The sequence below is a fragment of the Accipiter gentilis genome, chromosome 7 (genome assembly GCF_929443795.1).
Source record: "Accipiter gentilis chromosome 7, bAccGen1.1, whole genome shotgun sequence".
NCBI lineage: Eukaryota > Metazoa > Chordata > Aves > Accipitriformes > Accipitridae > Astur > Astur gentilis.
The window spans coordinates 37,344,712-37,372,051 of NC_064886.1; the positions used below are offsets into that span (position 1 = coordinate 37,344,712).

Consider the following 27,340-nt stretch of genomic DNA (forward strand, 5'->3'; position numbering starts at 1 on the left):
CATAAAAGAGGACTGCAGTAGCAGACAAACCAGTGCAAAACAAATGCAGTTTAAAGGTCCAGATTAACTTCTTTGGATGTTTCAGACTACTGGAGTGATGCGAGTGAGCTGCCCCAGAGCCTCTTCATTATTCTGGATGTCACTTAGTTGACATATGCTATCTGCTTTACTTTCCTCAGTCATTCTCCACTTTACCATGCATTTGAGTTACAACTGTAATAAGATGCCAGTTGAGTGAATCATTTGGAGTCAAATGCATGTTATTCTTTATTCAGCTGCTGCCCGCCTGGTCATGCATTCAAATGGCCAGATCTAAAGTGACAGAACTTTGTATTCCCTATAACAGCACTGAATTAGCCAAGTATAGGGAACAGGGAAGGGAATATTCACGGTATTACCAGGGCAGCAAGGGGCTAAAAAAGGTTCATGACCTTTAAAACGGTTAGATCCCTCCACAAGCTGTTACTTAGAATGAAGTGGATGGCATCACTTTAATACGTCACACAGGAAATTCTTGATGGTGTTAATGAGCTGGCTTTGAATCTTTGTCCAAAACATATCTTAAGGACAACGTAAGAGGTGTTTGAGGCATCAGGCTTCAATTGTGATAAAATGTTTTTGAGCTTCTTGAGATAATGAAGCTAGTGAAGCTTCCCTGTGGCTAGTGCTCCTCCTTTGCTCCTAACATGTATTTGTTTACTGCTTCATTTATGACAGGCTCAGATGACAAATTCTAAGAAACAGGCTTTAAAAAACATTTTGTCTGCAAACTTTTTACAGACTATGCAGAAAAAAACCCAAAGTGTTACATATTGAGTACAAAGAAATACAAAACCTCTGTCTATATCTCGCTTTATTTATTAATGTGAACAAAAATGTTTTACCCCCTTACTCGTTATAGCTAAGACGTTTCCAAGTTTTTTTGCTTCCTCTAAATACAATATACTAAATACATAACCCAAGACAAAATCAATGCATATTGTGAAATTGAGGAATATGGATAAACTCAGACTGCAACAAATCTACAGCCCAAAGAGATGGTGGTGATAATCCCTACCATGGGTCAGAAAGGTCCTGAAACTTCTTAAGAACTCAGTTGCTGCTGGGCGTCGATGGAACAACTGTGTCCACAAAGAGGTCTGTAGGAACGCTCGCTATACATACAGCACGCTGCAAAGAATTTTGACTCCATAAATACATGCATAATTTTAGGCATGTAAGAAGTGGATTTATTCAGGCTGAGGGGGCCATCAAGAAACTGGTGCAGGCATCTAATACTGAGCTCAACAGACAAAATTTAGACACCCATAGAACCACAGTTAGCAATCCCGCCAAATCCACGTTCAGCTGTCATGGATGAGGCTGCAGGCACCCACCCTCATTAACACAGAGCTAAGGGGCTGATGCCTGAGCCTGGTTAGGGCCCCCAAACCAGGCCAATCCCAGGAAGCTCCAGCTGGTAGATGTCTTGGAGCACACCCTGCCCTCCCACTAAGGGATTAAGCTCCCTGCAGAAACCAGCAAACACCAGCATCGATCACTGGGAAGAGACCTGTTGTATAAAGGCTTAAATGCGCGCTACAGCACGGTCTCAAGCTTGGGTCCTTTGCTTGCAAGCGTGTCTGTCGGTTGTGAGGCAACTGCCTGCCTGAGTGATCTTCCTGATGCTAAGAGTGTTCGCTTCGTTGGCCCTGAACAGCTTCAGGACGGGGAATGGGTAAGGAATGACTTTGCACACCTGGTTTCCCAGCGATGATCGAGACCTGGGCACCTTAACTTGAGATTTAAGCCATGATGCCACTAGGTGTGGAGGGAGGTCAGACTGACTAGACGCCCTACCACGCGGCCCCCAGCTCGGGCACCAAGCTCCTCAGGGGCTTTGGGCTGTGCCCAGGCCTAAGACAAAAGTATGAGAGGGAGATTTTTTGGCTTTGCCTCGCAGGGGCGCGGAAGCACCTCCAGCACCGGACCGCTGCTCGGTGGGGACGAGAGCGAGAGGTGCGGCCGTGGCAGCAGGCTCCTACCTGCGGCTTCAGGCCCTTCGCTCCGGTTCGCGGGCCCAGCCCGTGAGGAGAGGAGCCAGGCTGCCCGCCGCCTCCAGGGGAGCGCGGGGCCCGCCCGAGGCCGCCTCAGGGGAGCGCCGGCCCCGCCCGGCCGCCAGGTGCGATTTTCGGCACGGCGGCGGCCCCGGGCGCTCCCCTCACGACGCCACCGGCGCCCTCGTCCCGCTCCGGCGGCCGCGCAAGGGCAGCGGACCGGCGAGGGGCGCCGCGGGGCCGCCTCCCGCCGCGCCGGGGCGGCGGATGGCGCTGCGCAGCTAGTCGGTGCATTGCGGCGGGCGGGCGGACCGTGCGAGCGAGCGACCGACCGCCGTGCCGCTCCGCGCCGCGCCTCTCCCGCGGCCATTCCAGACGGCGGCACCGCGCCTCGCACAGGAGCAGCCGGCGGGAGCCGCGCCGCCGCAGCCGCGCCATGGCCAAGGAGGGAGCGCAGCGAGCGGAGGAGACGGAGCAGATGATCGAGAAGGAGGGCGGCAAGGAAGCCGCCGAGGGCAGCGCCGCCGGCAGCCTGCGGGCTGGGGACACGAAGGAGATGAGAGCCGTGGTGCTGTCCGCCTTCGGGGGGCTCAACAAGCTCCGCGTGTCCAAGAAAGCCATGCCGGAGCCGCAGGAGGGGGAGCTGAAGATCCGCGTCAAAGCCTGGTCCAGTATCGCCTCTCGCCCTCTCCTTCCCTCCGGCGGCGGCGGCGGCGGTGGTGGTGGTGGTGGGGGTGCGGGTCCCCCTCAGGCGGGCGGGAGGCCGGGGGGCTGCCCCACGCACACCCGCGTCGAGCCCCCCGCCTCTCCCCGCGTTGGCGACTCTGCCCTGCGGCGGGGCTCTGCCCTGGCCTCGGAGGGGGCCGGGATGGAGTGGGGGGAGGGTTGGGGGGCGGCGGGCGGAGGCTCCCGGCGGGTCGGGGTGCGGGTTGCGAGCCCCGCAGCCTCCCCTCCCGCCGCCCGGGGCGGGCGGTTGTTGTAGTAACTTCCCTCACTTGTGGCTTCCCCCCGCCCCGGCGGGGAGCCCCTCTCCGAGCTGCCTCTGCAGCGTCCTGCCCCGCCGCCGGCCGGGAAACCCACCGCGGGGTCGGGGCTCAGCGCCCAGTCACTCGGTACCGGGCGGGCGTGGGGTTCGTGTGGTGTCAGCAGCAGCTATGAACGGGGAAGGAAGAAAAGAAAAAAAAAAAAAAAAAAGTCGTCGTTGATTTTCACAGTACCAGCAGGGAGAAATGGGGGGGGGGGGGGGGGGGGGGGGGGAGCGGGAACTGGCCAACTGTGTTCAGGGTTTTGTTGTTTTCTCTCTGGGAAATGTGGATGCCAGCTTGCGTGTGTTGCTCAGCACCAGTCCCTCTCCCTTCTGATACTAGCTGTTATTTTTCTGTTGGGAATCACTTGCTTCAGTCATCGTAATTTTTCTCCGGAGCTGGTGTGACAGCGTAGCTGGAGCTGAGGATAACTTACCAGCGTTTAATTCCTGTGCCCAGCTGACAAGTGGCTAGTGATCTGGTAGCATCCTGAAACGAGCTTTCCTAGAAGGCTAATTTTTTTTCCTCCCAGACAATTGGAGCAGACTGTTCTTCCTAGATAGCCGGTTCTCAGTTCACATGTTCCTTCATGAAAATAGGATTGTTTTTCTAAGTGGCAGAAGCAAGGCTAGGATCTTCCTACACAACCTGATGCGTACCAAAGACCAAATTAATTTTGCCTAGGCAGGGATTTATCTTCTGTTTTCCTCTTCTGCTATGTGAAAACATGGTGCTTCTGGAAGATAAATTCCAAGGTGAAGGCCAAGTTGTTTATTTTAGAAGTAACTTGCATTAAAAATGATACCGGTATGGGTCAGTGAGCTTGTTTTGAACCTTGTATGAGGTGGGTGTGCCTCAGATCTTGGAATATCCCGGTAGATTAATGTAGCTAAATGTCTTGGCCTGTTTGGACACTGGGGCTTTCCATCCTGAACTTAAGGGGGATCATAAGGTTTGTGACCTATGCGGGTATCCCCCCCCCCAAGGTGTTGCCCATGAAAAAGGGTGAGATCCATCAATCTGAATCATGAGTAATAAATGAAGGGCTGAGATTTTTTGCATTCTCATTTGTTGGGTTTTTTTTTCTCTACTAGGCACAATGGGAAATGCAAGAAATTCCATGCTAGGTGAATATAAGAAATAATGGTAGCATAGTAGTTGCTGGGTAGCTCATTTTGCTATGAAGCAGGGCTGTAATTACATTTGAGGATGGACTGTGTCGTTTTCCAAGTGACTTCAGCTGTTGAGTTAAGTTAATATGCAAAAAAATTGTTCTGAGCTCATTGACATGTTCCTTTAAATGCCCAAGGGGTTTACAGCATTCTCCAGTACCTGTATGAATTCCACTTTCATCAAAGCAGTAGATATGAGTGTAGGAAGTTACCTGCAAAAGAACACTTGGCTGTAAAATAGAAATTGTCAGCTCTGCTACTAATACAGTTGCTTTCCGGGGTTCCATTATCACTAGTGAGCTGTATGATTTGCATGCTTTGCTGTTTGACATCCGGAGACCCACTCAACTGCTTCATAGTTACTGTCAGGTTGCACAATACCATGTGTGTTTTGGAAGCTTCCCTTCATGCCGGAGGAGCCTGTAGGTTGTATAGTGTCTGCTTGTCATTCCTGGCTGGAAATGGCCATAGGGCTGAAATGTGATCAGGTCACCAAAGTGTGCTTCCAAACAAGGCAAAATCAATTTGCTGATCTTCTTGACCTGAGTCTGTAAATACAGAAGATTGATCAGGATGATGATGGACTTGCGGTCTAGTCTGGGAGACTGAGTGAGAATAATGTCTGTTGGCTTTGGCCAGTGTAGAATGCACATGTTAATGCATGCGGTGCTGAAAATGCCAAAGATGGGCTGCTCCAGTAAGACATATTGATGACAGAAGAATGTTTTTAGTTGAATTGGTTTTGTAGTTGACCATCATTGTAGATGATGATTATTTTTTCTCCATCAACTTGTGGAGAAAAATAATCTTTGTTTTAAGAAGAATGTATGCATGCATGATAAATAGTATATGTATCAGTAAAAAGTGCAAGTTCTGTGTGGTCTCTGCATTCACTAGGGGATGAAACCAGTTGAATCATTTGTATACACCAGTTAAATCATATGAATACGTTTTGTAGTATGGTACTATAAATGGAGGATATGTTGCTATTAGCACTAAGCCAGATGAATAATTCTTTTGAAGGTCTGGAATATCAATGATCCGATTGAAAATGTGTCAGCTGAGATGAGTCATGTGTTAGCCTCATTCAGTGACTAAGAAATGGAACAGCCATCGATGTCCAAGCTGAGTCACAGCTTCTGCATATTTCCTGAAATTATTTTTGATTGATAATGACAGAGCAGTTGAAGTCGCTGTATTTGTTGGTACTGTAATTTGCAGTCTGCAGAACACTAGTATACATATTGTTTAAAATTAGACAAGTAGCTAGAACAAACTGAGGCAGTATTTGAGATAGGATGTGTGAATAAGGAATGGTGTCCTGTAATTGCCTCCCTTTATTTTTCTTTTCTCTGTTCTAATTATTTCTTCCTTGTGCTGCTATACATGTGTGTCATGAGGAACGAGGCAGAAGTGACCCTTCTGCCTCTGTGACTGTGAGATAACAGCACTTTAAAAAAGCTGGTAGCAAATAAAAGAAATCCTAAGTATAGCAGAGTAGCGGACAGTGTATCAGTTTTGTTCTTAAAGGAAGTCTTGTTCATCTACTTTGGGTGTTTCTGGATAAAAAAGCATAAGATCTGATAATTTTAAACCTTTAAACTTTTTTTTTTTTTTTTTTAAAAAAGATTGTCAGGCAGTTTGCTGGCCAGGAGTAAGAGAAAGGACTTTAAGAATATAAAACTCCGTGGTCCTCTTATATTCTCTCTTGTATTTCATTAACTTAAGTAAATAATTTCAGTGGAGTCTTTACAGTGAAGTAAGAAGGACAGATCAAAAGCAGCACCTCTCTAAACCAAAGTGAAGGATGGTCTGCGTGATTTGGTGTTTTGCAGTGGAAGGTATTGGGCATCCTTGAGCGGATGGGGCAGAGCAAGGAGAACCAAGTTGCTGGTCTGATGGTGAAAGAAGTCTAGAATACAGCTTTCTATCTGCTGGACTTTCCACACATAAAAATGTAGCAAAGCTAAACCACAAGTATAGAAAATAATATTCAAGATCCTCAAAACTGGTGTTAAGGGAGAGAATTGCAGATTTGGAAAGTGAGATTCAAAGATACTTAGATGTTTGATAAATTCAATCTCCAGAGATGGACAGGTAATTCAATTTATGCAGTTCATGCCAACATCCCTCCTATTTCCCGGAAAGTTTCTTGCAGAACCCCTATGTCAGTGTATTGATCTTGGTAATTCATATCTTTCCCTATCTTCATTTGCATTCAACTTTTGATTTGGGATTAAAAACACATGACTGCAAGAAATTCTGCACTTTTTTTTCCACTGGATCACTTTGCATTTATACTTCTCCTTCTGCATTTGCCCTTAAAGTTCAGGAGTCACTTTCTCTGGCTACACACCAGAACAGGCTGTGCTGGTTTGTACTGATACAAAAAAATGAATTGTGCTTATTCTCTAAAACCACCACTCTTCGTGAGACATATTTTCTTGTTATGTTCTGTGCAGCCAAACTTCCCTTTTCCTGTGTCTGCTGTAGGTTGAATCTGAATGAAGGACTTGATAAGGTAGGGTGTCTTGGAGGTAGTTACTGAACTAGCCGTTCATCTTTGGGCCCTCCAGGTTATTCAAAGGGAAAAAAAAATTTGCTGGTTTTACCGTACAACATAATTGTTCAAATTTGGCAGGTAAAATAAAAGAACTTATTTCTGTCTTTACTTGAAAGTGGAGAAGAATGGGAACAAATGCATGTATGAGAGTAGCAGGGATGTGACAACATGTAGGCATATAGGAGACCAAAGATGGAGCGAATGAAGAAGAAACTCTCTGGAAAATGACTAGAAATTATTAGAAATGCTGATCAACACTATGTGCCAGCTAGTAATTAAAATCATAAAAACATGTGACTTAGGTATTATGTACCTTGTGTAGTGTTTTCTCTCCTTATCACACCTTTTCTAGTATTGTCTTGTAAGTTCATCATAATAGAGGTGAACTCTCTATTTTATTTAATATTGCTGCCTTTTATTAAGGATGAAGACAGATGAAAGAGAAATGGAACTAGAACAGAACTGAATTGCTAGTATTATGTACTTAGATGCAAAACTGAATATGTGCCCTTTCAAAAATTGTCTGTCAAGTTACTTTGTAAGAATTAATGTTTCTAGAAAGAGCTGAAATAATGTATTTGTAATCATATGTCATTATCAAATAGCTATGGTCTTTACCATATCCATCTGTCTGCTTGTTGCCTACTTGTTATGATGTCATGGGGCATGTTCCTACGCAGGTTCCTGCATCGCAGTTCTACCTCCAGCTGCCCTTTCTTGCAGGAATGTAGAAAAAGTTAACTTTCTACATGTAAAATGCTCACAGTGTGAAAAGATGGATTCAAAAGATAATCACTGCAGTTAATGTACACAGACAGTGGTTGCCACCATGTGTGTTGTGGGGTTTTTGGGTTTGTGGAGTTTTGGTTTCGTGGGCTTTTTTGTTGGGTTTTTCTTTTTTTTTTTTTTTTTTTTTTTCCTCTCCTGCCAAATGATGACTGCCTTGCAGGCATTATGTTATTTGGAATTTCTCTTTCATTATCAACATTACAGTGGTGATGTAGGAGGTGGTCTTAGCCACTGAATAAGAAGTGGCCTTTCCAAAATAATTTCAAAGCTCCCAATTTAATTGTGCCAAACCCCTCCTAACCTTCCATATGCTTAATGTTATGAGCTTTGTGTGTGAGCATGTTGAGGGTTTTTTTGGTTTGCTCTTTTTATTTTTATTTTTTCTCCTGAGTTTGTCAAACTAGACTGTTAAAAGCCATGTTTTTCAAAAATAATCTGTAATCTTGCTTTTACAGAGCTAAAAATTGTGGGTTTGGGTTGCTCTTAAACCCTCCACCACAATTACAAATATTTACATTTGGTGAAATCCCCCCCCCCCCCCCCCCGCCGCCCCCAGTGACCTACATCTCATGAATGCTGTCTTGTCTTCGTGCTTATGCTCTGTGTCTAATCTGTCCTTTTGGTTTTTTGGGTCTGTTCAGTCTGTTTGTGTCTTGACTAGTATCTGACTAAAGCTCTATCTTATAAATAACTTGTGCACATCAGTAATTTTATGTATGCAAGCAGTTGCTGGTATCATATGTGTGAGTACAACTCACTGTGTGCATAGCTTCGTAGAGTCGGGGGAGTTAGTATGCAGTAATTATGGCTAACAATAAATACAGGGCTGTGTTTTGGAACAATGGATTAATGCTGAAGCATATTGTAGCTAGTTTTAGACATTTTAACTATGTATGGCATTTGTGCCAGTAATCAGTATATGCACATAGTAGATAAACGGTGCTGTTTTTGCTTGGTTTTTTTGTGGCTGCCTAGAAACCCACAGAATTTTACTTAATAAAATTGGATAGCATATAAAAGACAAAGCAAAGATGCTTCAAGACTTTTGCAAAACTGAGACTACAGGGCAACAGCTGTATTTTTTCTGAGCAGCAGCCCTGCAGGCTCCAAAGACCCAAATAACCTTTGCAAAACTGTACAAAAGTGATCCAGGCAGAACAGTTTTAAAACAACAGCCTATCTGATACTTAATAAGTTCATGTCAAAGTTTGGACTCCTGCCTGGGACAAACACAAGATTCTTTCCTGGAGTCACATCAGAGGTTAGGACAGTTACATCAGGCTGCTCTTGGAGCAGAACTTCTATAATGTGTGAGGTTGGGGGTTTCTTCTTAAATTGAACTGGGTTTTCTTGCCAGCTAGTAATGCATTCATAGAAATCTTAATGTTTCACTGTACTGAATTTTTAAATGCCCTTAGTGAATTTCTGTGTGTGACTCCCAAACAATCTTGTAAGCTTTGGGGCTAATGACAGATGAGGTTGCCTTGCATGTGTACTCTTCTGCCTGAGGCCTGTACAGCACAGTGTGAAGTCAGTCTGTGCCACACATGAAGGATGAGAATGTCTGCTGCGTCCCTCTTACGCTGTGGAGCCCAGCTTTTTAATGCTGCCCTGAAGTTTTCTGGCTTTCCCATCACTCAGGTCAAGTTTTCCTCTTCTGCTTTGATCTATGGTAACAGTCTTGATGTTATTTTTTACCTGTGTTTTACAGTGGTTTGAACTTTATTGATTTGATGGTGCGACAGGGGAATATCGACAACCCTCCTAAGACGCCACTTGTCCCTGGGTTTGAATGCTCTGGAATTGTAGAAGCTCTTGGAGAAAGCGTGAAAGGATTTGAGGTAATACTTTCTTTATTTTCAGAACAAGACTAAATAATCACCAGTTCACTGAGTATGTTGTCCCTAATCCCTTCTGGTCTGCCAGTGACAGCAGCCTTCACCACCCTATTGAGATTTGAAAGGGCAATTTTTCCTTGCTGCTTCCCAAGCATGAGAATGACCTCTTGAATTACTTTCTAAAGCCACCACTGTCATCTCCTTCTAATCCTTCCTGAAAAGTCACTTGTGCCATGTGCATATCCTATTGGCTAAATAGGAACTGGAAAGCATGACTGATGTGCTTTAAGAAAGTGCAAGAAATTGAGTTAAGTTTCTTGTCTTGGCCGTGTTTGCTATCATTGTTGCTCTCTTTGTCAAAGCCCACGTGCTGCTGATTCTAATTCCAACTTTTGACCTTGAGTTAGAGACCCTCATCTACAACAGGCATTGCTTCTTACAATCATGTGCATTCATGAGATGCAGATAGAATTGGGACCCTGATTCTGGGTATGTGACTTATTCTGATCACTCAGGAAAAGGATCTCTTTCACTTAACAGAATAGTGATAAATGACAAACAGTTAATGTATATAATAAAGCTTTCATAACTGGTTGGCATTATGTAGTCTTTGGTATCTCTTATCACATATAAGCAGCATTCTGTCCTACCTCCTATTCCGTTACTGATGTGAAACATATGTGTTCCCTCCAATCTTGCACTTTATTTCCTAAATGTAGAAAAACTTTGGATTAAAATCTGAGTTAATGCACGTCAATCCTATCTTAGTTGTTTGCTGAGTCAGTCATGTCATCAAGTAATTGCATTTTCTGAATACTTACTGTATCTCGACCTTAAGGCAACTACCTAAAATGTTTTTATTTAAAGGTAACATTTTTGCTCTTCTAGAAGAGCTGTAAAATTTCTCAGTTGAGTGAAGATAATGGCCAATTTAGTTTCTAGTAGGGTCTCAGTGATAAGCTCTTCTTAGGACATTTTTCTACCTTCCCTTTCCTGCCCCATCTCTGACTTGAAACAAGTCATAATCTTCCAATGTTTTTTGTGACAAACTGAACGATAACTTTGCTGTTTGAAAAACTCCACTGCTGTAGTTGTTCTGCTCTAGTATCTGTGTTATAGTTACGCTCCATATTGAAGAATAATCTATGAAAGGAGTGTAGACAGTATCTGCTGTAGATCAGCATTCTCAGTTTAAAAGTTCTTGCTATTTTTAAAGGGCATTATGAGGCCTCAGCATATGGTTCTCATTTGAATAACGGTGCACCTGACTGAATATACTGGATCTCTTTTAAAGTTATATCTTTGTTCTGACTATAGAACATGTTTGTGCTCTGGTGTACTCCCTGAAATTGAAACAAACCGTGGTGTTTTATTTTTTGCATATAATCTGCATAGCCATGGTAGTATTTGAGTGATCTAGAAGGGTCAACACTCAGAATAACCGCTATGCGCAGGTATGAACCCATCAACCGGAGAACATACCATGAAGAAGATACAAGAATGTTCTGTCAGTTTCTTTATGGATTTCTTGCACAGAATAGGAGCATGCCAGATGCTTCTTGTCTCCTTGACATATGCTGCTACCACCGTCCATAGCAATGGCAGGAATGGCAAAGATTGCACCCTATGTCTTCCGTCCTTCTTTCCCTTTGTTGCCGTCTTCCAGTTCAAGTCATGTTAAAGTCGTGGGCATTTCATGCTCTGGAAGAAGTGTCTTACTCAGGCCCTTAGTCTGTGCTACCTGAGATACCCAAGATATTGCCAGCATTTATTGTCTTCATTTGCTGTGATTGCATTAGCGTATGACAAATGACAGCCCTGAATGGCAGCCCATTTTGACAGCAATGTGTAAGAACGTATTTTACATCGAAAGAAAGCCTTTTTTATGGAATAATGGTGTAATGCCTATTCCTTCTCCTATTAAAAGAAAAAGCTGATTTCTACAGAGCTCAAATGCACCAGGCCTGATCTCTCTGTAGTTGTGGGGATGATTCTCAGGAGCTAAGGCCTAATCTGACATGATGACTAGGCTCTGTATAGTGTTATTGTTACTAGGAAATCCCTTGAGAATCGCCAAGAGGGACTTCTGTGCATTCTTTTTGGTAATTGCTTATGTTTGTTTGCAAGGATATAGGACGTGTTAACATCTTCACTAATCCTATCAGACTTCAGGTTTTAGAAGCTTCTCTGACAGCAACAGGGAACCACAGACTGGTTACCAGGCAGGCATTGTTAATTTGAATGTGTTTTTCAAAAGGAGGAGGCATTTTGGTGAGATTGGAATGACAGTTCTGTTTCAGCATCCTCATTCTAAAAGACAAACCTTTCAGAACTGTCAGCAGCACCTTACCTCTTAGCAAACCCACAATATCCCAAAGCCAAAGTGATGACAAGTACTTGGGAGACCAAAATGTGCTTGTGCTATAAATGTTTGCCTGAAGGTAAAAGCGTTGTGCTTTATTCCATTGCTGTGGAATATAGTTGAAATTATCCAAGAACAACCTGTAGTATTTCTAAAGCATTAGTGGGTATTAGTAGAATGTAAGATAGGGAATATCAGTCAGATAAGCAAAGGTATTTTAGAGGGACAGCTGCTGTTAGTTTTAGTTAAAACATGAAGTCCTGAAGTTTGATGCTATTAATGCCTTTACACTGTGGCTCCATTGAAGAGCTCCTTTCATGGTTAAGGATGCTATTTTTGTTGGTGTATTATAGAAAGGCAAAGAGGTCTAGGGCAAGGTAAAAGATGCGTAGGGGCTGCTGGTGACAAGCCATTATCAAGAGTTTGTAAGAGTTGTGCCTTTGAAGGTTTTAATATACACTGGCCAAACGTTTGCTTACTGTGGCTCTCCCTAGTAGCCCCTGCAGACCAATTTCTACTTTTACATGAGTGTTGCTTTCCAAGTCTGGTTGCACCCCTGCAGGAGCCTCAGAGCTCTATTTGCCTTGTTATTTTTCTTGTCCATCTGTGGGGAGTCACTATCTCCATTTTAAAAACCTGAAGCTGCAATGAAGGCCATTATACAAACATATGAATTTGATGGGCCTCAACCTCTGAAAGGTTCCTAGGAGCAACCAACTGTATCTAATACTAATAATAAAATAGTTAATAATATTTTTCTCCATAGTGAAATACCCTTTCACTACTATGTATCTTCCAAACAAATTGAGTAGAGAAACATTGCGTTCAAAGAGAATATTTAATCGCTCCTTTAAATCCTGTCAGATTCACTTTGTAGGCTTAGTAGTGCCTCAGAATCCAGCGGTATGTTTAAGGTGCCGTATTTGAAGTTGCAGGGTCAAATTCTGCTCTGACACATAGCTGTAGAAATTACAATCATGGAAATTTATTGCTAGGATCAGTTATTAAGACATTAAAAATGGAGAGTGGATACAGATGGTGTTATCTTCTAAATGAGTCGTATCCAAACCCGTTCATGTGCTTTCTCTATCAGAGTATAAGACCTCCCCTTCTCAATCCACAGAGAGGAAAAGTAGCTCTGAGTTAGTGTGAAGACTGAGAAAGCAAAGTGAAAATTATCTTGGATGTAACTTTGTTTATTCTACGCATCTCACCAATATCATTATAATGTTTTTTCCTTTTTTCTTGTTTCTGTAAGCAAATTTTCTGGTTATTAGTAAGAATGCCGTTTTCATTTTTACAGCCCCATTTGTTATTTAGGAGCTCTGCTAGCAAAGGATGATCTGTATTAGTGATGATGGAAGACTGTTCTGTCAGAGAAGCAGCATAGCAAAAAAGAAGAGGTGGCTTTAACTTTGTTTGGATATTTTTGTTAAATTCAACTTTTTAAATGGATACAATTTAAAAAATGGCAAAAGGCCAAAGCTGAGAAGTGTAACTGCTATCTTGCCAAAGATGTGAGCACCGTTATCTTCACAGTCAGTGACCCACAGCTTGAACAGGATCGTTGCGGGTCTTGCCAGTAGCTCTCTACAGTCTCAACTGCAGCCATATCCTCAACATTGTTTTCTTCCTTGTTTGTAGATTGGAGACAGAGTCATGGCTTTTGTAAACTACAATGCATGGGCTGAAGTAGTATGTACCCCAGTAGAATTTGTCTACAAGATTCCAGATGACATGAGTTTTTCTGAAGCTGCTGCGTTTCCCATGAACTTTGTAACTGCCTACATGATGCTCTTTGAAGTTGCTAACCTGAGAGAAGGCATGTCTGTGCTGGTTCACTCTGCAGGAGGTGGGGTGGTAAGTTGGAACTTTTCTTACTTTCCTGTCACCGGGTAACTGAAGCAGTCTGATGCATCTCGATCTCTGAAATGAACCAGACCCTGCAGTTTCATTCAACATCAGACTTCCCTACATGAGGGATTGCAGTGGGGGGAACTGCATCTTGTTTTCCCATCAAAAGGCTGATGTGAATTGTTGGCAGGAGCTTTTGGTGAAATAAAAATGTTCTGACAATAAACTCTACCCAAAAAAACCCTAATTGGTTGTCAGAGATCAAGGAGCAAGTGTTGTCCTGAACACTGCATTCCTGAACTTAGGCATCTTGTACTTTTTCTATGTAAAAGAAGGCTGTAACAAAAGGAATAAATAAGTTGACTCCCTGCACAAGGTATTTGTAGGTAACCATAATCCTCCTTGCAGTAAATGGCCCTCTTGGAATACTCCTGCAAATACAGTGTGCGAGTGTGTGTGATGCTTTCTCTGTGAAAGACTTCTTTTTCTCCTTCCCCCTTTGTTTTAGAGGGATTGAAAGCAATGAAAAGCATTATCATGCCAACTCTGAGGAAGATACACAAATGCTGAATTTGAGTCAGTGGTGGCTGTTGCATGTCGTAGTTTGGATCATTAATAAGGAGGTGGTGTGTTGCATAGGCAAAGCCACAGTAGGATGAATTCAGTGGAATACCAGGCCACACAATGAAATGAAAAACCAGCATTTTGTGTTACCAGTTCCTTGAGCTATCTTAGAGGAAAATCTCTCTCCTTTGGAAAATATTTATGCTCGTGCAAAAATATTAAGATACTGACAGGGGAGTTTGTTTACTTTTGAAATTATGCAGTCCTTTTCCATAAGACAGGCTTCACAACCTAAGAACATTAGCAGAGCTCAGCCTTTCAAATTGGAGTACCTCTTCTGTTTTCCTGTTATGCCTTATTTATGCTAAATTAATATTCTGTCTACTGAGGTCTGGTGGGCAGCCCCAAACACCTTATCCCTAATTCTATGCCTTTAGACCTTCTTTCAGGTTCACATATAAAAGAAGGCTGTAATCAAAGGAATAAATTCATGAGTTCCCTTTACAAAGTATTTTTAGGTAACGATAATCCTACTTGCAGTAAATGGCCCTCTTGGAGTACTTCTGTAAACGAACGGAATTTATAATCGTATTATGCTTTGGCACAGTACAACCTAGAGCGTTATGGCTGATTTTATTGTTCTTTTAATATTAAATCTTTTCATGTGGAATTTAGGACTGTTAAAGCAACATGAGGCCACACATTCAGGGGGACAGCATATTCTACAGGAATTGAAGGCTCAGCTTTAGCTCTAAGGCCATTTGCCCAGCTGACACTATACAGATCCAAGCTAAGTATGCAGAATTAGCAAAACGCCCTAAAGCAATCCCTGCGCATATGAATGTATCTAGAGAAAATGAACTCCTTCTCCTTATTAAGATAAAGTGTACTTGCTAAATTTCTTTCTTTCTTTCTTTCTCTCTTCCTCTTTCTAACCTCACTCACCTCTGTTATTCCTTTCTAAAGTACTGTTAATGCTCTACCAGCTCTCACGTAGTCTTCTTCACTAGTGCTCAGCCTCTGTGCTGGGCTGTTCCTGCAGGGAGCTGCTGGCTTCCTCTTAGCGCAGACGCTCAATTTGCTGCTTTTGACTGGTCCTCTGCTGTGGCTGCTTGTGGACCTTCTCTGAGAGAAGCTAAAGGAAGGATGGGTTCTTGTTTGCTGCCAGGAGATCAAGGAGAAAACAGATGTGCCACCTGCTAAGTAGTTAAATAGAACAGAGTTTCCAAGGGAAGAGATGCGGGAAGAACAGCCAAGTTGGCCTGCGACTGACAAAGGTCTGTGTGTGATCCAGGAGGGACTGTACGTAAGAGGGAGACAGGGCTGGGTGGCCTGCGAGACAGGATGCTGATCGCTGTGTCTCAGGGGAGAATGCCTCATGCAGCCTGTTGTTCCTTGTAAGGGAAGAGCATGTATAGCTATAATTGGAAAGGAGAGACTTCCCACTGCTTGGTAGGTCTTACAGGTAAAATATCACTCTGAACATGCATGGAATTTTTTCTTTTCTGCTAACTAGACATAAAAATTTCAGAGGGGTCTGCATTACTCTTTAAACTGCTCTAATAATCTGTCTGTTAATGCTTTGAAAACTCTTAACGGCCTCAGTCGAACAAGTCATTCTCACAAAGTTCTTTGTTAAACCAGAAAAGTGGCACTGAAATTGCTATGGGAAGAGATATTTTTTTTGTGCTGTTGCTTTAATAGATAGAAGGCCCATTCCCACTTTCAGCAAGTGGGAAACCTGTTCAGTTTGTTTCTAAATGTCATAGAAATTCCAGAACACTTTAATGAGACAATAGGCTCCCTGTGGGACTAGAAGTTTGTAATTGTTCCTTTCTCATTATGCAAGATCATTATTTTAGCTGCTTCAGGCAGTTTATGAAAAAGAACTTGTTGCTTCAGAAACGTTTGTGAGGTTCTTTGTTCTGGTTCCCTATTAGGAGGATCCCGCAGCTTTTTCAATAAATTGAGGCACGGAAAATTCTCTGGTACCTTTACTTACCTATTGCCTCAGTTTATTTATGTGGCCTTATTTTTGTTTATAGATATTTTTGGTAGTGAGGTAGCTATAGCAATTGTGTTCCCATCTGTGCCTGGGGTATGATTAGTATGTGACAGTATCCTTTAATGTCTGACAGGATGCTTTAGATAAGTCAGTTTACTTATTTCCCGAAGTTCCAGGGGACATCAGAAGATGATGTAGAGGAAGAGGAAATGTACCAAGATAACATCTTGAAAAAAGTCTCGCGTACCTGTCTCCCTGTTACAGAGACTTGAATCCTGTTCCATGTACCAGAGGAGTATCTTCTCTGCCACCCATTCAGCCAAAAGGTCAGGGCATCATGCCATCTTCCCTGTTCACAGTAGGAAACACAGCTCATGGTAGGGAAGCGCCTTGTCTCTCTGAACCAGGAGGAGAGAGGTGGACACTCACAAACTCTCCTTCTGACACTGTTGGTATATTATAGCCCTCTACCTGAAGAGGAGGACCTGCTGCAGTGCTTAGAAAGGGGGGTTTGAAAGGAGAGATTGTATTTGCCTTTTTTTTTTTTTTTTTTTTAACATATGGCTGGCTTGTTGATTTCAATTGTTTGGTAAGGAGGCTGCTTTGGGGGTTGTTTTGGTTTTCCTGTCTCATTTTTCCTCCTGAAGTAGGGGCAGTTAAAAGAGACTGAGACTCTCAGCCTGGACAGTGAAGTAGGCTGGAGAAATTTTAGGGGCCTTCTATGAAGGCATGGTACAGGCTCATAGTTGCATTGCATGATTCAATCAGACTTCGATGAGAAATTCATACCTTGAAAAGCATTCTGTTGTTATTGCTCAAGCTGCTACTGACCAAGATCTATCAAGGACAATTGTCATATGCTCCCTTTCAGGCTTCTGCTTGGCAGGATGCTTAACACTTCTGCTAAACCATTATATTGAGTAGCAGGGCAGTTCAATAATTAACAGAAGATATAATTGTGTAATACAAATAGAGTTTAAATGCTTAAAGCTATGGAAATGTTTAAGTGTCCTTCTGAACTGATCCTAAAATAAGGAGAAAGTCAGCTAACACTGAACTTCAAAAACTTCCTGTTTTCCATACACAGAAATTAATGCTCAGAAATATGAGTTTGCAAGAACTTATGACTTACTGTAGGACATATATTGGCCTATCTTAACTGTAAACCGCTGTAATTAATGTTTGAAATGACTGTAAGACAATGGTGGAATAGCTTCCTTCACATCTTTTTTTCAAGTGAAGCAATGTGGCGACTGAAAAAAATAACACTGAGAAAACTGAGCAGAGCATGCACCCTGCTGGGACTGCTCTGTTGTATGAAGCAATTAGTTCTTTAAAATGAAAACTGTTTAAGTCAGTGCATTTGGTGCAAGTCACAGTGCCGGTTTGTATGAGATTATGAAGCTGCTCTTAAAATTACTAATGTAAACTTGTAAACTGTATCCTGGATTAGTTGAATTAGTATAAATACAGGACTGTTGTATTAAAAAACCCCAACCAAATAAAAAAGGAGGGGGCAAAAATCCTTCAGCTCTTCTGTTCTAGCTTTAATAAATACAGTCTCTATCTCTATAATATCCACCTGGAAAGTGAATTATTTCAGGGATTTAGATTTATGAGAGACAGCCATTGTGCCCATTTGCTTATTCGTTTACTCTTTATGTACTTCCTATTCTTAATATTTAGAGCACAAAAGTTTGGTCATTTACCAAGATTGTGTAAACACTTCAATTTCATTACTTAGCCCCTCAGACACAAGGCAGAATTATTAGCCAATTCTTTAGCATTTCAATCTTAGAGATGCTAAAATTAAGCTGCCTTTCATGCAGAAGCATCGATTGCTATCCTGAAGCTGGGATCTGACCTTCCCTTTCAGGCTCAGCAGCAGAGGAAGTGCAGAGTAAGTTACAGATGCAGCTCTCATGTTTGAATTTGAAGGGTAAATCTGACTTGGCAACAGATTTAGGTCATCTTGGCAGGATTGGTTACTGCTTGGCAGGAACACTCTTTTTTTATTGTGTCTCCCCTGCATAAATTGCAAATATTTGAGGATGTGTTCCAAACTGAATCACTGAAGTGGTGATATTTTATCTGACAAAGAACTGGCACTCCTTAGTAAATCTAGTCACCTGCTATCACAGGCAGTATATAGGAACCCTTTCAAGAGAATTATCAAATTTCTTCTTAAAAAAATACCTATGTGTTTATCCCTTCAAATTCTCTCTGCACTGTCTTGCTCAGTGAGAAATCTTTTTCAATTTCCAGACTTTATGTGGCCAGTTAATGCATCTTTGTTCTTCTGCTGGTGTTGTCCATTAATTAAAATTAGCTCTTCTTTCCTCTTGGGGCACTTCTTTCACATCTTTTTGGTGGGATGTATATGTGTTTATGGCTAGAACAAGCTCAGAATCAGATCTCTCCTTGGCCTGTGTTTTTCAGGTTGAAAGCAGGTTTGTTCATACCCTTTTTTTTTTTTTTTTTTTTTTTTTTTGGTAAGGTTAGATGTCTGTTTCCTTGGTCGTCCTACAGACACTAATCCAGGCAGATACATACACGTTTCCTGGGCTCTGAGCTGTTGGCAGCAAAGCAGCAGTAAGCTGGTATGAAAGTGGGAGCCTTTTAAAATAAGTCTCACAGCATCCCTGATCCTTTTAAACATTGTACAGGTAGACTGACTTTAGGTCTGTCTGCACCTAGCAGGTTGGTATCACAGTAAATAGCACTCTTGTGTTTGAGTCAGTCCTTCTTGAATGTGAATAATTAGAATTTACTCCGCTCTTCTGATGGTCCTGGCCAGCGTACTGTACAATGACATTAATACTTCCAACTTTGCTGAAATCTTTACCTGATACCTCCCTGGACTGCACTTGCTATTTTTATATTCGCAGTTCATAGCTGTTCTGCATTTGATTAAGTGCTTTCCTCTTATTTCATCTCCCGCAGCCAAGGAAGGGAATAAATCAGCTCACGCAGAGCTCTGTGTAACCAAGTCTAGGCTGCTTTAAGTACCGAAGCTATCGCACTTAGAGCCAGACAGGAGATCTGGATGCTGAGCTGCCCTGTGCCACTGAGTGCCTCTAAAGCAACGGATGTGCTCCCTCAGCAGCTCCGGAGAGTCCCAGTGCCATGCCCGAGTCCATTTCCAGACACTGCCTCAGAGCATAATCTGTTAATCAAACACAAAAGCCTGGCGAGTCATACACAAAAAGCAGTTTCCCTGACCAAAGCAGGCTGCAGTCTCTGAAGGCCTTTCTTTTTGCCTCTCGCAGAGGACATGTCCTTTCCCTGAATCCCCTGCAGAGTCGTGTCACAGACGGGTAGCGCTTAACTCTTCCTTGGCTGTTCAACCTTTTCAGGTAGAGCTTGCATCCTCTGGGCAAGGATCTCGGCTGGGGTATGTTGTCGCAGCTCCGTTAAACTGAAGAGGGTATATACCAGATGGAGAGCCAGCTCTGAGTTTTGGATGCGCCTCAGCCGCACAATTTTGTGAGGGGGTAGGAAAAAAACGCACCCTGGTAATTGTTGCAGAAACGAAGAGATTTTGAGGGTAAAAGAGATCATTGTTTCACGGTGACTGTTCCCCTCCCTCTACTCCAAAACTTACTTGCGGTGCACTGAGTGTAGCAGATCCTGCCTTACCCTTGTTCAAGAATCACGTTTTAGTTTGTCCAGTCTGCAATGTTCACCTTAGTGTTTGGTTTCCAATTTCCTCTGCCGTAACTGGAAAAATGACACCTTCAGGAGGTGGAGTGTTGCGTATCTGACTTCTCCTAACACCAGAGACGTGCCAGGACATTAGTAGATGTCTTCTCTTGCAGTTTTCTTACTATGTTTGTGCACCTCATACCACCTTCAGAGCTGGTGATACGGCATCAAAGCATTCTGGAAATGTGGATTCTTTTCACGTTTGCTTCCAGACAGGTTTCTTGTGCAAGATTGTCTGAATAATTTTTTTAAAATGCCATAGCACCTTCGGGCTGCAAAAATGTATCATAGAAATGATAATTTCAACGATGCTATTGGTTCTAATAGATGTAGTTTTACAGGGTGGTATCTTTTAGATGGTTTGTTCTTTCCTGGTATGAAGCTGGCCTCAGTTTACATAATAGCAAGAAAGATGCTTTCTTGAAAGTATACTGAGCTATAACTGCTGTAATTCAGTGCACAGCTTGCACATCAGACTGAGATCTGGCCTGTGCTATTTGGTCAGACTCTTTAGGAAATCCACTAACTTACACCCCTTATTTCATCCAGTGTTAGTATTAAGAAGCTAATTAGATTAGTAAGTTTTCTTCTATTCATGCTTTCTGTATTGAGTTTTAAATGTTAATGACTTTTTTCACTTTGAAATTGTTTAAATTCACAGAACAGTCTATTTCATTTTTGCTTCTTAAAAAAATACACTTCTCTGGTTTTATGTGATTATCTCAGTATGAGAAATTTCCAGTCCTGCAGGTTCAAAGTTGGGTTTAAAAGCAAAGGAATGTAAAGAAATCTCAATCTTTTTACTGGATCTAAAACTACTATAAGAATATCCATTTGTAATAAACCCTGTAATAATCATATATGTAGATTAGGTTCAACATACTGGTTTTATAAATTGACAGGATACGTTGAAAAGGAATCCATCAAACAGACTTTGAAGCTAACGAGACTTAAGACTTCTATGCCAAATCCATTATTAGGAGACATGCTTAATTTCCACAGAATGTTTTAACCCAAGTTATTCATTCCTTTGAGGACTCACCATGTGGAGTTCTGCATGATAAGTAGTATATAAAATATATATATTTTAGAGGAGATTAATTCCATTTTAAGGGAATATTTTGTAACCTTGTCTATCCCTGCAGTGAAGGAATTGATTTTTTTTTTTTTTTTTTTTTTTTAAAGACTGCTAAGTCCTGTTAAAGGTAAAATTAATTGTCCAAGTGAGAATTATTTTTTGCCACTTATTAATTTTCCCGGCTTCAGGAAGCAAGAATCTAGTCAGTGCTTATATGTAGAAATTTGCATCGTGATGCACAGTGAAAGCTGGTAGCAGAGATGATGTGGTTTTGTCTGGGCAGGGAAGAGACAGAAAGCCCTCGTCTCTGTCTACCACAAAGCATTTTTGAGGAGGGGAATGGCTTTGGTGTCCAAAAGACGAGAGGGCTTGTGCGCCCCTGTGATGAAGGTGTGCATCCTGGTGAGAGGTGGGCATGGGCACCTCTCCTCCCCCTCCACGGCCCTGGGAAGAGGATGTTCTTCCTTCCAGCTGCAAAACCCTTTGGGCATGCTTCATTTGCAATTAACATGTATAGCTACTAATCCAGAGGTAGCTAGATGACTTGAGGGATTAGAAAAGAGATTTAAGAGTGACTTGCGTAGCCACAGTGGTGTTTTGGAGCTTAGTCGAATTCCACAGAAATTAGTGAAATGTTTGAGTTCATAGGTTGAGTTCAATTCTCCTGTTTTGGTGGGAAAAGCCAGAAAAGTCCAATATCAGCCTTTATTCCTGAATTTCTGAGATACAAATACTAAGAATACTTTGCACAAAAATAACTACAAGTCAACTTCAAATTGGGATCTTCAGAAAGCTGTAGAAGAATGTTTCGTGGGATTGCCTCAAAATACTTCTGTGATGTTGTTTGTCCAATTATAAAAAGTACTGGTCATATGAGTCAGTTTTAGGCTTTAAATATCTACAGAAAGCTGGAAAATATTCTGATCTGGGATTTTAGATAAGCTTATCTCTATGGGGGGAGGGAGAGGTGTACTAACAAGTTTGAGACAGGAGGAAAATAGGGTATGCACATCCTGGGTTTTTTGTGCATTTCTCCTATTCATATGACTGTCATTTTGTTAAATGTTAATCATCTTCTCCAGGATAAAAATCCACGTATTTTCTACTCTAATATTTGACCTTTTAAACATTCAGTGGTTTTGGTTCAGGAGATACTCATTATCCTGCGTCTTCCCAAGTTAGATTGAAAATGCAGAAAACTAATTAGAGAATAGATCAATAATGTCAGAATTTCACTCAACTAGCATACATTATAAAATACTGACTTACCTAAATCACTGTGGGTGATGGTTTTCTGGGAGACACAGAAAGTGTGAAAAGAGGATGGCTAGTGAAAATGACTGAGAAAAGGAGATACAAAATCCAGATTAATTTTTGTCTTGTAATTTTATGTTACAATATTTGTGGAGGCTAAAACCTGGGCTTCAGAATGAGATGGTAAGTAATAAAGAAGTAAAGTATAAGAAGAGTGAAATGTTTTCTGCCCCCCAAAACATTACATCTTGAGATGAGACCCCTCAGGAATGGATTTTCCTATGATTTCTAAGAGATTAGGGATTCAAATCCAGGAAAATGGTGGAAAATGGATTCTAAAAAGAAGAGGTAATTTATGTTTGGTATTGGATTACCATGCCATGAATCAGCATTCCTACCTGGGTCCTGCTGTAAGTTTCTCTGAGCTGTTGTTGAACAGGTTGTTCAATTTGCTGTGCTATTCTATTTCTTGTCTAAAGTAAGAATGAGAATGCATCCCTTCTTCTGCTGTCTTCTCTGTGTCTGTTGGTACCTGTCCAAAGGTACATGTAAACTGTGCCTTGCTGTGTAGCTGTTTACTAATCCAGTAAGAAACCAATCTGAAACTCCTGGAGGCCACCATATATAAATAATAATACTGTCCTCTCTTGTGATGTTCAGCTCAGAGGATTGTCACTAGCAATTACATTCAGCATGATATGTGAGGATGCCAAGACCCCCGAGGGTATGCAGGGTTATCTAATTGTTCTACTGTAAATAAAACCCAAGCACTGATTACTGGTATTTACATACTAATGATCAGGGTTTCTGGTTGGAATGAACAGAAATTTGTTTATCCATGGATGATTTTACTGGTCATGCATACAGTTTACAAATGACAATCTTTTGGCTGTAAATGTAAGTAAGAATCTGCTGAATTCCGTCAGACACTATTTTTAGAATGACAGTGCTGTTTCTTGCTTCGGGGCATATCCCTGTAACCCTGCTAGCTCCAGTGGAGTAATGTGGTTACAACAAGAGGCAGGATGTGGCTACCAAAAGTCTGTCTTCCATTTGTTAGTGTGTTAAGAGTAAAACAAAACCCAGGGTTGTAAAAAGATGACCCGTTAGGATCTTTTTTGAAATCTAGATGGCTCAGCATTTACGCAGTACTTCCCTTCTCTCAGCCTCATGAAATTAGAGGTTAAAACTTACAGAAGTTAAAGACTTCTGGGGCTCAAAGCTGGAAAGTGGGAGTACAGACATTTGAATGCACAAATTCTCTAACCCCTCAAGTCCTACCTAAACACTGACATAACATTTCATTGACTCCACTGGGTTCCTGCCCAGACCCAGGAGGGATATACTAGGAGAATGACTTTCTTATACATGCTTTAGGCCATTTTATCCCCTTTGCTGTTGATAAGTTTTGAGGTTGGGGCACTGGCCTAAGCAGACCTGTTAGTGTGACTCAAGGCTATTCCTGCATTTTGAATAATCAGTAATAATTATTTTTATTTATAAGAGGTAAACCAGATTTGCTTTACTATGCAGTATTTGTTATATCAACTTGCTGTCTCCCACTGAAACCACAAGAAAATGTGATCACTTAGGAGTGGTAGACTACAGTCCTGGGACTGACTGACTAGACCTTCTGTACTAGGACGGCAAAAACCTGAAGCATAAAAGCCGTATCTGAGTACCAGAGGAGCTAAGTACTTTCACATTTTCTGCCAGAAATTCTGTTCTGGCATCAGGTGCTGCAAGACCTTTCCCGTGAGCAGAGAGGATTTGAATCGCGTGCAGAAGCAGTCGCCACTGTTTGGAGGTAGGAAGTGCAGAGAGGACTGCTGACATTACTCAAGGGACTCTGGAGGAAATGCACGTAGGATGCAAGTAGCAAATGAGAAATATTTCTCTAGCACTCTTTGAGTAATCATTTTTGGTGGTCCTTGTAAATTAATGTTGTTTCCCTTAAATTACGCTGCCATTGTTAAAAGATCAAGAAGAACTCTTTCCCAATACAATTTTAGATACATTAAATTACTTTTATCCCTGCAGTTGCTTTGTCTTCAGAATATCCTTTTGATTAAGTGTATTTTTTTCCTGTGGCTGAACTGCATAGCACTGGCAAGAAATCAGTTTGGGAACTCCTTGCACATGTTTGGTCTTGGATTTTGCTGTGTCATGAGTGAATTGGCAGCTGCGAAGTCTGTCAACCAATTTCCATGTCGGTGAACTAACATAATAATGTGTTTGCAGGGTCAAGCTGTTGCTCAGCTCTGTTCAACTATTCCCAATGTTACTGTTTTTGGAACAGCTTCATCTTTCAAACATGAAGCAATCAAAGACTCAGTAACTCACCTGTTTGACAGAAATGCAGACTATGTTCAAGAAGTAAAAAGGTAATCTTTTATTTTCCTGAGTAAGGGTATCAGTCTTCCTCCTGTATTCCCGAGTAAGGGTATACTAGAAGTATAGTATCTGGCAAAATACTATGAAAGACACTGGATTGATCATATTGGTGGGAAGAGATTATATTTGTGAGTTTGGGAACTGTCGTTTATTCCAGATATTCCATCTGTCCACTACAAGCGACAAGATAGCAAGCATCTCCTTATTTCTTTAAGCAACATAAGCTTTGTTAGTCCATGTTCAGACTTGGACATCTGTTGCAAGCCAAGTAAACTAAGTGGAAAAGAATAAAGGTCTTAACAGAAGGATGCACTTGGCTATTATCTGCATATGTAGCAGCTCACTGTAACACACCAAATAAGATATTTTCGGTGGCTCTAAGTTATGCAGGTTTTGGAGTTCTCTGGTGTGTTTCTGTCTGCCTGGGTTTTTATCCTCTGCCAAGGATTGATATCGGAGCACGTAATGTCTGTTTTAATTTCAGATCCTTAGATTTTGTTTGTTTGCATTCAGATTAGAATCATCCTCTTGCCTTTTGAAGTCATCATGTGTGTTTCTATTTACATGCTTTCAAATACTTTGTTTTCCAGTTTGCTGGTTTTAGATATTGATGCTGATACGGGTGGCAAAACGTTAGAATTGATAAGAAAATCTTAGTAAAAAATGGGGTTTTGATTTTTTTACTAGTCAGATAAGAATAATGTTTTCCCTTCATCTTGTATTTGTCAAAATACTAGATTATGTAGCTGGGCATAAACCAAGAAATTTCTCAAAGGGGCACTCCAAGGTAGTACAGTTGACAGGCTTCCTGTCAAAGTTGTGCATTCCTCAGTGACATGCAAAGTCTCAGAAGGTCTCTTGGTACGAGGGTTACTAGCCCTTAAAGAGGGTCTTCAGTATATAGCAGACTTTGGTCTGAGCTGTTAGCAATCCAGACTGGTGTTGGAGCAGAAAGCAGGGTGTCTTGCTACTGTTTCTGGAGTGCTCCCAAGGGTTTAAGAGAACATTTGAAATGATCCATCACAAAGGACATTTTCTATCAAAGGAAAATTTTTCTGTATGGGAAGTTTCACTAAAAAAGATAGGGCTTGTCCATCAGATGACACCCCTGCCATTTTCTTACAGCTCAGAATTGCAGCATATTTCTTCAGCCCTTTGATAGCCTTTCTCTTGGGGAAGTATACATACCTAAGTGTTTTGCTGCCCCTGGAAAATTGCTGTAGTGAGGTGAAGACTGAATTCTAGCAATCTCCACTCTACAAACATTGATTCAGCAAGAAAGAGCACTTGAAAACACTAATCTGAGTTCAGCACCAACCTTAATCCTAACACTTGGCAGGGGCAGCAGAGGATCTGGTCTAAGTGGATATGTGATATGGGAGCAGATACAACAGAAATCAGTGCTTAAAAAAAGGAATAAAGCCCCTTTAACTTCTGATAACTTTATGATTGCGGGTAACAGCTGCTTCTGCCCTTCATCAGAACAGTTCTTTTTTGAGACAGTTCCCTGACACCACCCCTGATTCTGTGTAACACACTGTAACTACTGAAATCAAAAGGAGACCTGGTTACGAAGGGGTGGAGTTCTGCTCTTTTAAGTCTGTCAAAAACCCTTTTGGTGGTCCTGCATTTTCACATACTTTTTCACCTTGCAACAGACCAATGAGGCAGAGAACCAGTGGGTACAAAAGATAAAATGTAGATGCAACAAGATAGTTTGTGCTTCTTTCCTGATACAGAGGTGTGTAGTATCAGCACAATTGATAGTCCTGATTAAAAGTAAGAATTGGCACCCTGTAGAATATGCCAATACTCTGGTTTGTTGCTCAGATCTGTGTATTTTCACTCTGCATTGAAAAAAAGAAAAAAAAAAAAAAGGTGGGGATTCTGAGAATGCTGTAAAGACAAATTGTCTTTTGAAAGAGGCAGTGGGGGGAACAGTGTAATTGTTTAGTTTGCTGTACATTAGCTGTATACTATGTTCTGCTAAAAATGTTTGGCTGGCCAGCAGGGAAGACTTCTAGTCTGCATTTGCCTGCTGCACATGGGGTCAGGGGCAGCCCTAAGGGAAGGGGAAGGCTCTTCATTTCTTGAGTGTTTGTGAGCAGGAAAGGGTGGGCACGGGCTTGAGAAAGGATAGTGGTAGGAATCTGCTTTATTGCAGGTGACTGGGGTATTCAAGGGAAGAGCTTTCATCAGGGAGCAGTCAAAAAAACCCCAAACAAACAAAAAAACCCCAACTCAAAATCCCAAACAAATGAACAACAACCACAAAAACACCCCAAAACCAACCCAACCCCAAACAAAAAACCCAGAAGTGATACAAATGTGGAAAAGTTCCTAGGGGATAAGCAATCAGTTCAACCGTGGAAGCCACCAAAAGCTGTTTGATTGCAGTCATTATTCATTTACAGTGAAAGTTCATCCAGTGGCCTGAATATTAACAATTTATTACCCCACATACGGCAGCAGTACCAAAGAGTAAAGTTGTCCGATTTTGTTGCTGTTTGTAACCAGTGGATGCCTGAGTATCACCTTTGTTTTGTGAGGAAACAGAAAGATGCATTACAAGCCATAAAGCTTTACCTCTTTCCTGACTGCTCATTGCAGTTACGCCACTGCAGAAGGCATGGTCATCAGGAGCTAATTGATGCTCCTGGGAATTAGATGCTATTGACTGACCCTTAAACCTTTGATAATC

General features: G+C 41.8%; 1 protein-coding gene across 1 annotated transcript in view; it reads left to right on the forward strand.

Annotated features, from left to right (window-relative positions):
* The first annotated feature begins 2,119 nt into the window (after positions 1 to 2,119).
* The window catches only part of VAT1L (vesicle amine transport 1 like), a 64,180-nt gene continuing 38,959 nt past the window's right edge, over positions 2,120 to 27,340 (forward strand). Inside the window, exons 1-4 of the mRNA XM_049806579.1 lie at positions 2,120 to 2,702; positions 9,297 to 9,426; positions 13,430 to 13,645; positions 24,487 to 24,629. Of these exons, the coding sequence (XP_049662536.1) occupies positions 2,473 to 2,702; positions 9,297 to 9,426; positions 13,430 to 13,645; positions 24,487 to 24,629 (719 nt within the window). The 5' untranslated portion in view covers positions 2,120 to 2,472. The remainder of the gene's footprint in view (positions 2,703 to 9,296; positions 9,427 to 13,429; positions 13,646 to 24,486; positions 24,630 to 27,340) is intronic.